Raw genomic sequence first — 17,128 nt, forward strand, 5'->3', positions numbered from 1 at the left:
AGTAAAACTTACATGATGGGGGGGGAGTTTAAACTAACTTAGTCAGATACAGTTCTAGAAAGTTCTATAATAAGTCATACATATCAGAAACCTATATGCCATATTGGGCTAAACCAGACACACCAGTATCAGATCCACAGTATTTGGCTGAGCTTTTAACCCATTACACCCCAAAACGTGATCTCCGATCCTCAAATTGTTTTTTTTAAACTGTCCCTCAGACTCATTTACATATTAGGAGTGACGGGGAATTTTCTTCTTATGCTCAAAAACTGTGAAACTTTTAGCGTATTTAAATCTTCTCTCATAACTTACTTCTTTAGGATAGCCTTTACTTGATTAATTTTCTTGAAATTATTCAAATTTATCATCGTTATTTTTAATTGGTATTTTATTATGTTGTTGATGCATGCTTATACATTTTGTTTCATGCCATGTACTTGTTTCTACGTAAAGCGCCTTGAGAAGTCTTTAAAGGCACGATATAAATTATTATTATTATTACCCATAGTGCTGCCCTTTTAAACTGGCGTGGACGACTTGGATACAAGACTCGCCGACACCTCAAAGCAAGAGAACAAGGAATCACACTGTATAGGAAAAAGCTGAGGAGTTCATTTTACTAAAGGATTTTACTGTATGTAGGAGTTACTTTATCTTTAGCGTGTCCTAAACTACTAACTGAGGTCCTTAATACATGTCGGTGCGTGCAAAGTTCAGTAAGATTAGTTGTACAGTTTGCAGTCAATCACAGTTAGTCAGGTATGCGGTGTTTATCATGATGTAACAAATCTAGAGCGTCATGTTAGCTTGTTCTGTAACTTTTCTCTAGTCTGATTTATTAATATTAGGCTATTATTATAGTTATAGCTATTATATATACACACACAAACACAGTAGATAGTTATAGTACATATTGTGTGTGGTAGATATAAATAAATAAATAAATACAAACATTAAAAGGCTCTCTCATGACTAGCCTTAATTTCTCTCCACTCCACTGCTCTCCAGCATTTAAACTCTGAATCAGATCAGTATTTCATGCGTGTTTACATTTACCTGCACTATGCAGAAATTTAGATTTGTAACAAAAACTCATTTTCAGCTGTACATAATGCAAGTTACAGCCTTTAAAAAACAAAAAAAACAAACAAACCCAAAACAAGATAAAGCCATGCCCTGAGATGGATTGGCACCCGGTCCAGGGTGTACCCCGCCTCGTGCCCGTTGCTCCCTGGGATAGGCTCTAGGTTTCCCTGTGACCCTGAAAGGGATAAAGCGGTATAGAAGATGGATGGATGGATGGATAGATATATGGATAAAGCCACAACACTCCATAGACTTGCACTGACTTACAAGGAAATCTCTCTCCTCCTACTGTAGCAGGGCATTAAAATGTCAAAATGTTAGCAACAGTCGCAAACACTAGCAACGCTATTTAGTTTACAATCATTTCAGAAACCACCAACAATTTTTAAAATAAACTTTTAATTTATAATTTTACAAATAAAAAAAAATACAGAATTACAAAATCCCAATATTTACATGATAAAACATTTAGAACACATAAATGCACAAGTTGGATCACACACTCCATGCCAGATCAAATAAGTCGCCAAATTTAAGAGAACAGAGTCAACAAGAGTGTAAGAAATTGGCTCGCTGGAGGGCCGAGACGTCACAAAGCTTCAGTTCTCAAAATAACTGAAAATACTTCTTGGAGGTCCGACGGATTTCGCAGAGTTTTCTCGACACGGTCGCTTTGCAACAGGCGCCATAGTGTCTGCCTGAGCTCTTTTCCTGAACTGTAAGTGTCAGGGAAAACATGAATGAGACAACATTACAAGATCCTTCACAAAAGAATAAATTTATATTTTTTCCCCCCAAACATTAAACTTATCTAGAATGTTGCTATAGCATTTGAACGAGTTTAAACTGAACTGAATATAAAGTAAAGTCATGTTAATGGCAGGACTGATTTAAATGTATTTATTTATTATCCAAAAGTGCTTTATGGGTTATATTAACCTATTTTATTTAAACCTCATTAAATGTGACCAAAGCCAGACATGGATGCAGCATCATGAAAATTTTATTTTATATAACAGCTTGGAATATTATCAGTATATATTACCAGTTCGCTTTTTAAATAAAAAAAATTTCATAATGCCATGTTTAATCTTTTTGAAAATGCGTAACTGATGTATTAACTTTATAAGTATGTGCCATGGCCTGGGAAAGCCCCTGACATTGACGTATAGTATATATAAGTTCTAGAAACTACAGGTGAAACATGTTTCATTTTTGCAAATAATCACAAAGTAAAGTTATAGCATTTAAATATTCTCCTCCAATGACACGGAAAGACACCAGATTGTAGTCTAAAAATGTTGAATTTATTTTGCGCTTCACTGAACATGTAAGAACAAATGTTAAACTGATAAATATGCCAATGAAACCCATGTCTATCTTTATACTTGGTTTATCCATAGCCATGGTAAAACGAACTCCTTATCTACCCACAAGATATTTGCGCAAAAAAAAAAAAAAAGGCAAGTTAATACAAGAGTTGTGTGTAAATATATTTACGTATTCTTAAAGTAGACATGCCATGATGTATGTATATTCAAACAGTGCAGTCTTTTGTATAACCAATTATTAGTACACTCAATTTGCAATCACTGGCAGCAAAACACTCTGCTGCCCCCTAGTGGTACACCTACAGACCTGCACACAAAAGCACGCTCATCCACAGCACTACAATCACTTCAGACTGTGTGACCTCTACAATACGGTTTGAACCGTTTCAGACTCTCTTATGAAAAGCTTCGTCGTAAATTACCTGCTTCTTTGGGTGGGCGGATGTAGGGGTCTCCTTTTCTGGCGACAAAGTCTGGAAGAGGAATCCTCGAGAGTTACGCGGCGCTAGAGGGTTGCTGTCTGAAATGTTGGAGAGTTTCTGCAGCACTGCCCGTGGCTGACTGAGAAGAGATCCTCTCTTCACCTGACGGGGAAAAACACAAGATCAAGAAAGAATGGGCTAGAGTTAGTCATGACGTGATAAGATTGTTGAGATTACCTTTTGCACCATAAACAAAAACAGAAAAAAAAGGACTATGTTGCATAAATGTAGTCAATGTCCTGCTATTGTGAGCCATTTATTGACCCAGTGGCACATCAATGAAGTATCATGGGCCACAAATTTTTGTGCTGTTGTTGCCTGAGCAAAGCCTGTATCAGATTAGCATTGACCAATAAGAGCTTTATTATCTGTATGAGATCAAAAATAGAAAAATGTGACTGGCAAATTAATACAAAAGCAACGAAAAGCATTTGTTCTTGTTCAAATACCTACCACAGGTTTAAAGGGCTTCTGAAAAGGGTTGGCGTTAGAGACTGTCTTCTCTTTCAGGGGCACTGAAGCGGTCTCTGCAAACGGGGAAGAACAAGAAAAAAAAGGTTCTGTCTTGTTTAGTATATACACAAGACACACAGACACAGACACACGACCTGTTGCAACATTCACCTTTCTTCTGGAGTGCCTTAGCAGTTAGTTTCTTTGCCAGCTTCATAAACTGACTGTCTTCCTCTCCGATCTTATCCTCCTCTTCCACTTCTTCTCCTCTCGTCGATGTTTCAGACTACCAGAAGAAGACAACACTGTGATCAAATAACCTTTTTTTTTTTTTTTTTTACATGTTTTTGGGGGGGGGGGGGGGGGGGGGGGGCGTGGGGGATAAGTGTTATCAAAATAATTGTAGATTTAGAATACACAAGCGTTAAAATGTCCATGTGATAAATATATCTGAGAGATAAATATCTCGGCTCTGAATTGTGTCTTGATGCTCCTGTAAATCCCCCAGGTTCATACACACACACACACACACACACACACACACACACACACACCTGCTCTCGCATCCACTGCTCTCTCTCGAACCTTTCCTTGCGCCTCTGGAGCTCATGCTGATCCACGTCTTCCTCCTCCTCTTCCTCTTCCCCCTCAGCAACAAGCCCGAACTCAAAGCCATCATCTAGGAGTAAGGTGAAACGGATAGATTATAAAACAAAAATCGGACATCTTCGGGAAACTGGGCATCCAGGCGTCTCTGGGCATTCTGGACATGTACAGCTGAGGTCATAAGTTTACATACGCCTTGCAGAATCTGCAACATGTTAATAATTTAAAAAAAATAATAAGGATTGATCATAAAAATAGCATTTAGTTGTTTATTTAGTTCTGCCCTGAATAAGCTATTTCACACAACAGATGTTTACATATAGTTCACAAGACACAATACTAACTGAATTTACACAAATGTACCAGTTCAAAAGTTTACACACGCATGATTATTAATACTGCGTGTCGTTACCTGGATGATCAACGACTGTGTTTATGTTTCGTGAGAATTGTTCACGAGTCCCTTGTTTGTCCTGAGCAGTTAAACTGCCCACCGTTCTTCAGAAAAATCCTCCAGGTCCTGCACATTCTTTACTTTCTGTAGATTCTCCAACATCTACATATCTGAGCCCTTTCCAACAGAGACTATATGATGCTGAGATCCATCTTTTCACACTGAGGACGACTGAGGGACTCGTACACGACTATTACACAAGGTGTAAACATTCACTGATGCTCAAGAAACCAACACGATACATTAAAAGCCAGGGGGGTGTAAACTTTTGAACAGGACGATCGGTATAAATGAGCGTGTGGTTTTTTTTTTTTTATCTTCTGGGAAACGTAAATATCTTATGAAGCTTTTGAAAGGGAGGACAAAAAAATTCTTTAAACAAAATAATAATAATAATAAAAAAAAGACACTGCCATACTGTAATGTGTCATTTTTTTACATTTTAAATTAAAAATGACATTTTAAAACGATTCTTGCTTTCTGCCTTTTCCAGATGCGATTCAAGACAAAACCTTTACGCACAAGGCCGGCAGTGATTATAAACACAACAGCTGAGCAGCTGATGCATCATGTGTGAATCACAACCAGTTGCATTGTGTTCAGTGTGAAGAGCTATTAAAGGCGCAACACACACACACACACACACACACACACACACTCTCTCTAAACCTACCGATATTCCTCCAGCGGAAGCGGCGCTCTCGACCGGGTCCGTCTGAGTGCAGATCTCCGTCAGCTAGGTAACGCTCCTGATACAAACGCAATTTGCGCTTATCGTCATCTAGGACATGCTTCCTATAAACACAGACACAGCTCAAAAAGACTAGAACTGCTACAACAGGACAGTTACAAACCCACAGAATATTACACTATGATTACCATGCCACAAAATCACACACTTGGAGTTCTTTGAACCCGGACTGCTTCCTAGTCACAAGTCCATATTACAGCAGCACTGCCATTTTTAAAGCTCCTTGAACATGTGCAAAAAAAAACCCTTTAAACTTTAGAGCACTAAAAGGGACATCGTTGTCGGCATGTTTATTCTTACATGTGGATTTTGTTGACCTGGTCCATCAGTTCCTCATCTGATGGGAGCTGCTCCTGTATCTCCTCTTCTTCGTATTCATCTCCTCCGTCGTCATCTTCATCCTCACTGCAGACGTCACTGCCTGACAGCTCGGCCTCAGAGTCCACAAAGTCAGTCATGCGTCTAAAGCCAAAGAGGACAGTTTAGTGAAGAGGCACTTTTGTCGTAATAAAAATAATAATACAATTTTTAAAAGGTTAGGAAGTGTTGAACATCCATCCATCTTCTATACCGCTTTATCCTTTTCAGGGTCACAGGGAACCTGGAGCCTATCCCAGGGAGCATGGGGCACAAGGCGGGGTACACCCTGGACAGTGTGCCAATCCATCGCAGGGCACAATCACACACACATCCCCACACTACGGACACTTTTGACACGCCAATCAGCCTACCATGCATGTCTTTGGACTGGGGGAGGAAACCGGAGTACCCAGAGGAAACCCCCGCACACACAGTGCCACGAATCGAACCCCCGACCCTGGAGGTGTGAGGCGAACGTGCTAACCACTAAGCCACCGTGCGCCGTGTTTGACATTAAAAGGTTTAATAGATTTGATTCATTCTGCTATAATTTCATCTCCGACCATTTCAGGCATTTCACACAATTCACAAGCCTTAATACGACTTACAACTTTTTGCCTGGATGTCGCCCGAATACCGCCTCCCTCTCCTCCTCGTCTACCTCGTCACCCATCTCTCCTTCAGCATCGGAGTCTTCCTCATCCTCCTCCTGTAAAGGAAAAGAGAGAAAAAAAAAAAAAAACACCGTGTATAAGACAGCCAAGTGAAAACATGGAGACATTTTTACTGTGTTCATTTATCAGGCCATACAGGATTTCGCAGTTTTTTTTTTGTGACTGCTGCAGCCAAAAATTGTCATTTACTTCAAGAAAACTACTTGAATTGGTGAAATTGCAATCGAACAAAATAGTTTTTCACGCTCTTTCACAGCGATGTTTGTTGGTAAATGAGAGCTTTTAGCTGTATTCATGTTCGACACACGTGAATCGAAGAGAGCTTTGACTGAACGTGAGGTGTGATGATGTCACATGACGCGTCTCGGCCCAAATCTGCGGTCATTTGGAAAAATCGTGGAGTTTTCAATAGAATTTAATTCTTTCCTGTGACCGCAAGATCGCAAAATCCTGGAGGGACGGATTTATATCCCTGATCCTACTGCGTACAATTTATCCGTTATTTATCAGTTAAAAGACTTTTTAAAAATTGCTTTTCAATAATCTTCCATTAAAATGTATTTGCCTAGAGCTCTCTTTTAAACATCTTCTGACTTTTGATCACCGCTATACACACGCATTACCATTTCGCACACCAAAATCTCACGCACATCCTCGCTTACCTTCTCGCTGTCGCTGTCTACACCCGACAAGAGCTGAAACTCACAATTGTCTTCCTCTTCTTCCCCTTCCTCCTCCACCTTGCTCTTACTGAGGGGAAAAAACAAAACAAAAAAAAAACGGTGCGAGTTACTGACTTGCACCACGCGGATTGAAAGGGCACAATTCTAAAATTGTGAACGTGCAGATCACAAGACCCATTTTACCAGTCAGATTCGTCTTCGAGGGCGGAGCTTGCGCCTGGTCGCACTGGCGAAGCAGCTGAAAGAATACAGAAAGCATTAATGAATGAATCAATGAATATAGCATTAAAAATAAAATAAAATAAAATAAAATAAAATAAAGGACTAGAGGATCTTTATTACGATAACATTAGCAGAGGAACTAACGACTGATGAAACAGAAACACACACCAGGACTGCCTGTGAACTTCCCCGAGCAGAGAGAAAGCAGCTGGTCCACGTCCGCGCTCCCGTGGCTCTCCCCGACTGTGCGTTCTGTCTCCATGGTGACGGTTTCCTCTTTGGGTCTGCCGGTTTCGCCAGGCTGAGTGGAGAACGCTCCAGAGCACAGGCCCAGAAGCTCGTCCTCACCTCCTGGCTGACTCTGCTCCGCTGCGTCAAAGCCACCCGAGCAGAGCCCCAGCAATTCACCCATGTTGGCATCCATGGCGTTTTCATCCAGGTTATCTAAAAGCAGCTGGCGTTTGTGAGAGCGGTTCTGGCCGCCGCGGGGCCCCACGTTCAAGAAGCCGTCTGAATCAAACAGCTGCGACTGTGTGTCCTCCTCCTGTGAGAAGGGGCCCTGAGAGTCCCCACCTTCAGGAGAAGGAACACCATACAAGTCCTGCGAGTCCTCCACAGGGAGGGTGAGGGACGGCTCAGACAGCTTACCAGAGCTCTGAAGAACAAGACAAGACGGTAAGAAAGAAGAAGGAACAATTGGTGCATTTGTGGAGACAAAAAAGTCCAGCATCCATAAAAGCAAGACAAGTTTAACAAGATTTAAAGTCCACATCGAATCCCTCATGTAATCCCTCTTTTCCCCCCTCGCTTTTAAATCGCTTATGAATGAGTGCGCATTTTACTTTCGCTTTCGAATTAGCGGCAATTTAGGGGCAGCGATTGCTTGAATGTTGGGTTCATAACAACTACAAAACAATACAATGACAAACTCGCTTACATTAAACATCGAACTTTTGAAACCAAGTCTTCCGCCACCGTCTCGTCAGTCAGCTCGCCTCACTCTCGTCACGTGATAAATGAAATCTGATCTGTGCCGTGACTCTGACTCATCCGGCTCATGCTGAATCGAGCAGACGTGTTCAGTTTTCAATCGTAGCGTCTGATCTCTAACTGAACTAAATGATTTTTATGACTATAAAAAGGCAAAACGAAGGTGGGGGGCGGTGCTGCGGTGGGGAAGCGATGTAATCGGTGTGCGGCCGAACACCATGCAACATCGACTATCGCAGCAAACCGATTACAGACTCATGAATGAATTGAGATATTATGATGCTTTAAACAAGAATATCTTCAAAAATCATTTTCTAGTATTATTGTCCATAATACTCAGGGATTAGTACAAAAAGCTCTACAACACCAACTGTGATTTCAAGTAGGCCTGTGACTGTAGTCCCAGAAATAATTGCGATAAACAATATCATTTTAAGACCATTTTATGCTGCTGACATAATAATACAACAGCTTAATAATGTAAGTACACCCTTTCAAAGAGCCATGAGCTTTTAACTCTTAAAAATATTCAGACACAAAAAATAATATTATAAATGAGTTCATTACTGTAACACAATATTGTGAATTCTTCATGCCTTAGTTCTTCATTATCCGCGTTTTAGTGTGTCGCTACGGAAAAAAACGTGTTCACAACGTGACTTATTCTACCTAGCACCTTACTAAGTTCTAGTTTACTTTTGTTCAGAGGCAAGTTTATGTTTATGTTGTGTGTAATTGTCTGATTAATCTCGTGTGTATAGGATGCGTTTGGACAGTTAATATTGCGCAGTTTTTGCACTCGAACGTGAATTTATATCTTAAATCCGTCAAATATTTGAAGTTTGAATGTTAATTTGACAGCCCCGGAGCAGACTAGACGACAGGAGCAGCACGGACGGTTACACTGTTGGTGACGTTCGTTCTTATATAAACAAACACGTGTGTAAACACAATGGGAGATATCGAGGTCAGGAAAAATGATCGAGGTCACGTCTGTATATCGTACGATAAGTCGATAAGGTAAATATCCTGACCGTGCCGTTAAGAATAATACCATTCAATATTATCTGGCTAAAAGGGGCTGACCTTGGAGGCTGAGCCGAGGAAACTGGGTCTGAAGAAGCAGGGTGATGGCGAGCGGAACACTGCTGCTGAAAGACCTTTGCCTGCGGTGCGGCTCACCGGCTGGTACGATGGGAGCGTGGAGCTCGTCAGCTCAAAGCTGCTGTTATGGCTGTTGTCCTTGGTCAAGGACAGGCCATCCTCATCTTCTGTGGGAGAAGAGAACAGAAAAGGTCATCACCATCAGAGTATGTTTATATAGCTGTAAATGAACTCTCAGAAGCTTGTGGTTGAGGTGCTCCCGTCCAAAGGAAAACAGTTCACGTGGATAAACTATAAACTTACCCGTTTTGTTGTCATTTTCGTGACTGGTTGGCCCAGACTGCCTAACACCGTCCCTAAATATAAAACCAAGACATTAAGGTTTTAACAAGACCTTCATTTTCTTTCTCTCACAAATAACAACCAAAAACAGACGTACACAAACACAAACCCACCCACCCTGTTCTGGAGCACGAGCTGCCTGCAAACAGCATCAGAGTGCCGTCGGTGTATGGGGTTGGAGACGGACTTTTAAAAGCATTAGAGGCACTTCGTTTGGATGCGTCGCCTCTTTCGGCTTCCTCGGCCTCTTCTTCCTCGCTCTCAGCTTCCTCTCCATCATCGCCGTCGCCCAACAAATCTTCGACACCCTAGAAAGTTTGGAAAAGAGCAACAGAAGAGAACAGAAGCAAATTATTAACAAAATGACGAGGGAGCACTTACTTTAATTTAATAGACTCTTAATGAGAATCCTAATCAAAAACAACCTGTTGGAAAACAGGCACACTCATACCTCTTCCTCCTCAGACTCGGTCATATCCTCTTCCTCCTCCTCCTCCTCCTCCTCACCACCACAGTCCTCATTGTCCAGGCGATGAAGGGCGGCTCGACGCTCTCGTTCTTCCTTCCGGCGGATAGCCATCGCCTGCTGCAGACGAGACTTCAGTAAAACTAGCTTCTCTCCTGAAGAAAGACAAGGGAACAGAAAGATACTCGAAATGTCAGGACAAGATTCAAGGAATGCTTCATTTTTTAAAATGTAATCTCGAGCCGGCACATCTGGAGCACGTGCTAATTCCAGTGAACAGGAATTTAAAAAGAAATGTATCGGTAAAATCCGCTATCGGTTGAGCTCTACTCCCCCCCACAGACTTACAGTGTAAATCTGTAGCCAAATGATTTTCCGTTCTTTTCCAAGTACGCAATTCATGCCTGTGGTACTCGGGCATATTCTACATTTGTACTACATGGGTATAAAGTTTAAAAACACTGCAATTTTCCTTTAACAGGCAGAGACAGATTAGCAACCAAATATCTCAATGATATATTCTCTAGGGCTGGGTAGAAAAAAAAAAAAAAAAAAAGATTCTCAGATTTTCATCGATCTTTAATTTAACGAAACGATATCGATTCTTAATGCGCGCGCTTTACTTGAGAGGATGTGAATATTATCTGTAGTGCTCCTCTCGTCCTGAACATCTCGCCATCGGTCATGTTTTGAATTTTGAAAACGCTTTTATTTCTTTAAACATGTTTTAAGTTGTTAAGGAATTTCACTGTTGCACATTTAAAATGTTTTAAAAGTAAAAAGTAATTAAACATAACTGTGTGGGCCCTACTGTTAAAGTAAACGTGTTTCAGTAATATAGCCAAGTAGGAGGGGTTCAGATAACAGCATTTATACTTTATTTATATTTATACTTACCTGTATATGAACAAGGTGTAACTCATCTGTAAATATGTATATTCTTATTCTGTACATACATTGAGGTGTTCATAGTGTACATATTACCATTATTATTATTGTTGTTATTATTATTATTATTATTATTAATACTCTTATTTTGCTATCCCTATTACATATACACATAAACATACATATGTACACATATATAAATAAAAGAAGATATTTTTCTATTCTATTCCTATTTAATGTGTACTCCTTCTTATCTGTTGTGTGTAATTGAACTAACAGTTTAAATGAACTATTGATATTAATCCAGTCGATAAATTGGTCGCAATATCCAGCCCTAACATTCTCCACAATATACCTGGCTTAGTGTGTGAAGGCTCCTCTTCCTCCTCATTGACCGTGACAGTGATGGACTCCGCATGCAGCTCCTCCTGTCCGGAGGCAGTGCTGTCCTTTCTCACCACATTTACCTGAAGCGATCGCTCTCCTTTAGACCGTGGCGCGGGCTGGACGTGCCTCAGGAAACGTTCCTTCAGAGCCTCTAGACCTGAGCAACACACAACACGCGTTCTAAACCGTGATGAAACGGCATCCGCTACGGGAGGCCGATTAAAAAGGTGAAATCAAGCTACCCAAGACACGCTGCGTTATTAATACAATTTGTAGCTTTTTAAGATGCGCTTCCTCACCAGGGTTAACCAGTTGCGGCTCCAGCTGGACAAAAGCTCCATCGTCCGCACACAGCTTTGCTACCGGAGGAGGCTCCAAACCCAGCTCACGCAATCTGGTCAGCTTATCCTTCTTGGGTTTAGGCACTACCGCTCCTTGCTCAGCCGGCGCAGCGCCGTCCTGTTCTGACTGCCCTGTCCCAGACTTAGTCTGCTCAACCTGCGGCACCTCAGGGTCCTCTTTAGGAGAGTCGGCACTCTCAGACACGTCCACAGAAGGAAGAGTGTGCTCTTCTGCCATGATTTCAGGCTTTTGGAGATCAACGTTTGCAACTCCGGATTGGTCCTCAGTGGCTTCAGTGGCAGCTCGTGCATCGTGTTCATTTGTAGAGCCGTCCTGTTGGGTACACCTGACTGGATCAGGGTCATTCAGATCAGCCTGTGGATTCGAGTTCTGTTCTGGTGCAGTTGAGGATGCCGAAGACGCTTCTATGATACAGGCCTGGTACTTGGCAGATCTTGAAGAAGGGGAAAAACAATGACAAAAATTTGAGAGTCTAGAAGTACTGCTGTAAAAACATCTAAAAATGACCAAAACAAACCATCTTTTGAGAAAGAAGAAGAAGTAAAGCGACTTTTATCTGACTTAATAATCTTTCTTTCCCAGACACAAGCATATAAAAAGTATAATGCAGTGTATAATGGTCCTACTTCAGTAATGCCATAGCAGGTCTGTCAGGACGAACCCTCCTCTTGAAGAACTGGTCTATGCCTTTGGGCTCTGGCATATGGTACGGTAGCCCTATTGTAGATTCTGGTAACGCAAAAGAGAAAACAGAGTGGGAAAAGATTAAAAGAATGAAGAAATGAAAATGAGCAAACAATTTTTCGACAAGATCACCCGCAATAAATTCCACTAACCTCTAACAAGCTTCTGGCTATCACTGTGGAGCTGTTTCATCGCCTCTTTACTCGCCCTCGCTGCTTTCCTCTCCTAAGAACACAATCCAGCGGGTAAACAAATACATAGAAGCCAATAAATATGGGGAAAAACCTTTACGAGCGAATGACTTGTACCTTGCGCTGGGATTTGCCTTCCTGCTGTTCATCCTCTTCAGAGTCAACTAAATGGGGCTGCAGTCAGGAGAAACAATTACTTACACGTCACATAGTGCACTAAGTGCATTAATACAGATTCAAGCCCCAATTGAATTCCAAAGTTTATTACTGGGGAGTAGGGGGGTCAGGGGTATAATTTCTTATTTTGCCTTCTATTAATAAATAAATAAATAAATAAATAAATAAATAAAATAGAGGACATCGGTCATGGCCGATCTGGATGGAAATAAAATCACAGAGTATGACGTAAAATAATAAAATTACCCCAGAACACCGTGTAAATTTAATACTGTATGGATAGGACTTAAGGAAAAGAATGAGTACATGACTCGGGAAAGGGAAGATTGATGTAGCATACTGACCAAAAAAAAAAAAAGATCTGCTTGTTCCAGGTGTCTGGATAAGTGATTTGTCCATCTCCGCGTGCTGCTGCTACTCTGAGTAGCTTTAATGATTCGTGCCTCTCGCTCACCTTGTTCTTGGCCTTCTTTTTCACAGCAGCTCTGATGGCGTCCAGGGACTCCTCTTCCTCGTCCTCCTCCAGCTGAGCATCAAACAGGTCACTATCACCCAGCAGACAACCACTGTCATTGAGAGGCTTGGATAAAAGGGACTCCTGAGAGAGAGAGAGAGAAAATGGCAGTCAGCAATGACTACATACACCGACAATAATTTTCTGAAAACCCCCAATTTACTCACTTCAGAGGTTCTCGTCTTCTCTTTCAGTTGCTTCACTAGAGCACCTCTGCACTTCTCCTTCTCTTTGCGTCGCTGTGACTTCCCTCTCTTTTTGGTCTCTTCCTTAGGTTTTCCTTGATGCTCATCTTCCTCTGGCTCGCTCTCGTCACTGGCCACGGCAACGCGGGAGATCTTCTTTCCCCGGCTCTTTTTCGGCCGCTCGCCTTCACTGGCCTTCGTCGCCTCACCGCTGGATTCTGACAGCACCAGAGCATCAGCCATTCCGTCCATGACGTCCTCCTTCTCACTGTCGCTGTCCTGGAGAACCTTCCGGGAACGAGGCTTCCGGCTGACGACGATGTCATCGTCTGAATCTTGAGCTTAGGGGTTTAGATAAGGTCTTAGGGTTTAAAACAGAACTTGCCAATACATACATACAACAAACAAGTACATACAATTCAGTAGATTATGCAAAGTAATATCTCCTGCGGTTCTTCATGAGCAAACACAGTATATATGCATGCATCAGATAATTCAGTTTAACATTTTAAATACTTTTTAATGCCTATTGGTAATATAAGACCTTCGTGTCGTTTGTCATACAACACAGCGGTCCACATTTTTTTATTTGAGCCTGTGTCACAGCAACACAGTTTCAACCATTGTGTCCATGCATGGTTTTGTGTTGGTAGCTTCGATGAAGAGAGAGAAAGAGAGAGAGGTCGCCGTATGTCCAAGTCCTTAATAAATTTAAATCAAAAGCTCTATCTGGACGCATTTAAATTTACATGCGCTCTTGGGGTAATTCCCTATTGTACGCGTGCTACTGATTTTATTTTCGTCCGGATCGGTCATGTCCGTATTTTTCCATCCGTCCACCTCTAAGAAAATTACAGGCTGAACTACACACTGTTTTTTTCACCAAACTCCACGCACGTCTGATCATTTTAATCTAGTCTGGGTGCACACGCCCATTAATTCCTATGCAGCTGTCACATTGTGTTGGGAAGAACGATGTTCGATTGCCGCTACTTGCCGTCTCATAGCTCGCTTATCAGTGACACCGCCCCTGATATTAAACACTTCCTAAATCTAAACAAACAAAAACAAAGAAACGCTTTTAAAGAGGCAGTCAAACATATACTCGTCCCGGGCAGCAAAACCTTGATGACACACGCTCAATGGGAATGCTTTTTCAGGAGGAGAAAGAAAATAATATCATTAAGGAAAGCAAGGCTGATTAAAAGGAGCCGATATAACCGAAGATACAGATATAAATCATTACATTATGTACGCATACTCACAATACCATCAACTTTTAGTTGTCTACAATTAATGACTACTTGTATCGTGGCCCGTTTCTTAAATATCGAATGTTAAATGCTGATGAACTGATACTGTAAACGATTTCATTGTTTATATTCAAATCATTTACAGTTCATTTATCTGCATGGAACATTAGATATCTAAGGAACTGATGCACGTGACGATGCAAATGTCCCGGGTTCAAAGAAATACAACCTTCTAGAAACTCGCTCCTCCTGTGGTTATTTTTTGCTGTTTGAATGTGAGAGTTTTATCGCTGATGAAACATGTATTACACATATAAATCAACCCATAAAGGATTTTGCAATGTTTTTTTTGTGATTGTTGTGGTTAAAAATGCTTGATTTTGCTTTGAGGTTTTTTCTTCGTCTAAATCTTGCTGAGTTTTTTTGTTTTTCTTGCAGAAAACGTGCGAAATTTCAATTACGCCAAATTGTTTTGTGCGGCTTTTCGCAGTGAAATTTGTTGGTAAAGGTGACCTTTTTGGACATACTCGTGTTTGACGCACGTGAATCGAAGAGGTCTTTGAAGGCGTGTTGCGATGACGGTGAATAATTTGTAATTTGGGGGAAGAAAAAAAAAAAAAAAAAAAAAATCGCAAGCTCCTCTAAACATTGCGCCGTTTGCTTGATTTCGCGTTCGCTTCTCAGATCGCTTCTCAGATCGCTAAACCCTGGAAAGGACTCTAATGTATTACAGACGTCTCTGAGATAAACCGATCCAATCCGAACAGGGTCGAAGCGTGTTAAACGTTATCTTCCCACGTCTTCACTGAGTCTTTATTTACCTTCTCCAGCCTGAACGGCAGCGGTGGTGGCATCGGTCCCAGCCTCCTCCATGGGTGAACCCACTCCACTGTCTGAATCGCTCTCTGCCCTGGGGACCTCAGCAGGGGGATCAACCAGCTGTGTACAGAAAATACACGTGTCAATCAGCTCCACCTGTCACATACAACACACTCAACAACACAACAGGTTAAACTGAGCTCGACTTGGAGTAAATAAAGGCACATTTTTATAAATAATCCACAACGCACACCTGATGATCAACCACTTTGGAGAGACTACACATCAATTTAACCAGCAAAATGAGTGTGCAATGACCCTGATTCACAAGTCAGGACTAAATTACTTAACTACAATCATATATATATATATATATATATATATATATATATATATATATATATATATATTACTTTAATAAATATTGATTGCTTAGATTATTTCCCAGCTTGTTAGTAAATGCCAAACTGAATTCTGGGTAACTTTAGTAACCTTCTAGCCATGACTCCCAGCGAGCTAGCCATGTCTAGATGTCTAATTTATAGCGAAAATTTGATCAGATATGAAGTTGGATAAGATATTATCTAGTGATCTAGTACACACTCCTAGCTAACATACTCATTAGTTATTATGTCTGAGACAAGCTAGGCGCTTTGAGTCTACTCAAAACATGCTACTTGTGTAGCAAGACAGCTAGGCTAGCTACGACTTTTTATTTATTTAACGTTGTTTGCCATTCGAGTCGATTGTAATTTTTAACAAGTCAATTTCCACAAACTGTAAAGGTTATAAAGTGTATTGTTCTGCAGTGTGAAGCAGGTAATACAGCTCGAGTGAGCTAGTCCGGTTTACCCGCTCAGAGACAAGCAGGCTCATCTTTTGTCCAGTGGAACTATTCGGCGCAAAAACTCATCCAAAACCAAAACAAAAAGCAAATCCAGCAACGACACAAAAGAAACTTTAGCACTTAAAGGCCAGGTGAAATCCGGAGGTATTTTTTTGTCTTTCTGACGAAGCTAGTTGTAAATAATCATCTCCCGCCTGATCCACGGAAAAGGGAATAAATAAAAAAAAATTCAACTGTTCGCGCGCTGGTGTGAAAGCGCTCTTCCTGCCTTGATGGCGTCATCCCTTGCAAGCTTGCTGATTGGCTCAGCCGTTGGTACGCGACGTTATTCCGTGATTGATGATTGGCTATAAATATCGGCGCGTTGCTATCCATAGCTCAATGTATTAAAACTGCACAGAACACTTGTAACGTAACTGAAAAACAATGCAGGTTTTTTTTTTTTTGTTTTCCCACTCGGTATATAAAGAAAGTATTTACACAAATAAACAGAAAGGAATTAACATTCCAACGGCCCTTCATTCAACAACATTCAGTAAACTTAACACGGCAGGTGTGCATACTACTGAAAAATGTAGGCCTTATTGCAACCATACCTTTTGAACAATCAACTTTTTTTTAACTCAATGAAAGCGCATCGTCTTTCCTGGATAGTTATACTGCTAATTTAATTATGGGTTAGTACATTACGGAGGCCTCATTTGTTTCCAAGCTAGCGATAGTACTGGTTTGTGAGGTATCGCGCATGCGCAATAAGCTGCGCACGTTCTCACGCATGCGCAGTTACAAATCCCATGGATCTGCTTTAAATCA

The 17,128-nt window shown here is 41.1% G+C and overlaps 1 protein-coding gene across 2 annotated transcripts; it reads right to left on the bottom strand.

The window, feature by feature from the left end:
• Window positions 1–1,469: 1,469 nt before the first annotated feature.
• On the bottom strand, window positions 1,470–17,047 carry LOC108257198 (claspin). Of its 2 annotated transcripts, none has more exons than XM_017454751.2 (24): window positions 16,912–17,047; window positions 15,471–15,588; window positions 13,379–13,737; window positions 13,152–13,295; window positions 12,638–12,694; window positions 12,482–12,554; window positions 12,272–12,374; window positions 11,582–12,078; window positions 11,251–11,439; window positions 9,993–10,162; window positions 9,659–9,849; window positions 9,503–9,555; window positions 9,182–9,366; window positions 7,274–7,760; window positions 7,067–7,121; window positions 6,863–6,950; window positions 6,135–6,235; window positions 5,467–5,628; window positions 5,089–5,210; window positions 3,910–4,034; window positions 3,527–3,641; window positions 3,356–3,429; window positions 2,843–3,004; window positions 1,470–1,805 (listed from the first exon to the last, which is right to left on the bottom strand). In XM_017454751.2, the coding sequence occupies exons 2-24, from the start codon at window positions 15,520–15,522 to the stop codon at window positions 1,689–1,691; spliced, it is 3,681 nt and encodes a 1,226-aa protein (XP_017310240.1). In that variant the 5' UTR covers window positions 15,523–15,588; window positions 16,912–17,047; the 3' UTR covers window positions 1,470–1,688. The 2 variants fall into 2 exon arrangements, with proteins under 2 accessions (XP_017310240.1, XP_017310239.1); XM_017454750.3 differs by lacking the exon at window positions 16,912–17,047 and adding an exon at window positions 16,321–16,585.
• Between the last annotated feature and the right edge of the window lie 81 nt (window positions 17,048–17,128).

This window comes from Ictalurus punctatus, chromosome 24 (genome assembly GCF_001660625.3).
Source record: "Ictalurus punctatus breed USDA103 chromosome 24, Coco_2.0, whole genome shotgun sequence".
In the NCBI taxonomy this organism is placed as follows: domain Eukaryota; kingdom Metazoa; phylum Chordata; class Actinopteri; order Siluriformes; family Ictaluridae; genus Ictalurus; species Ictalurus punctatus.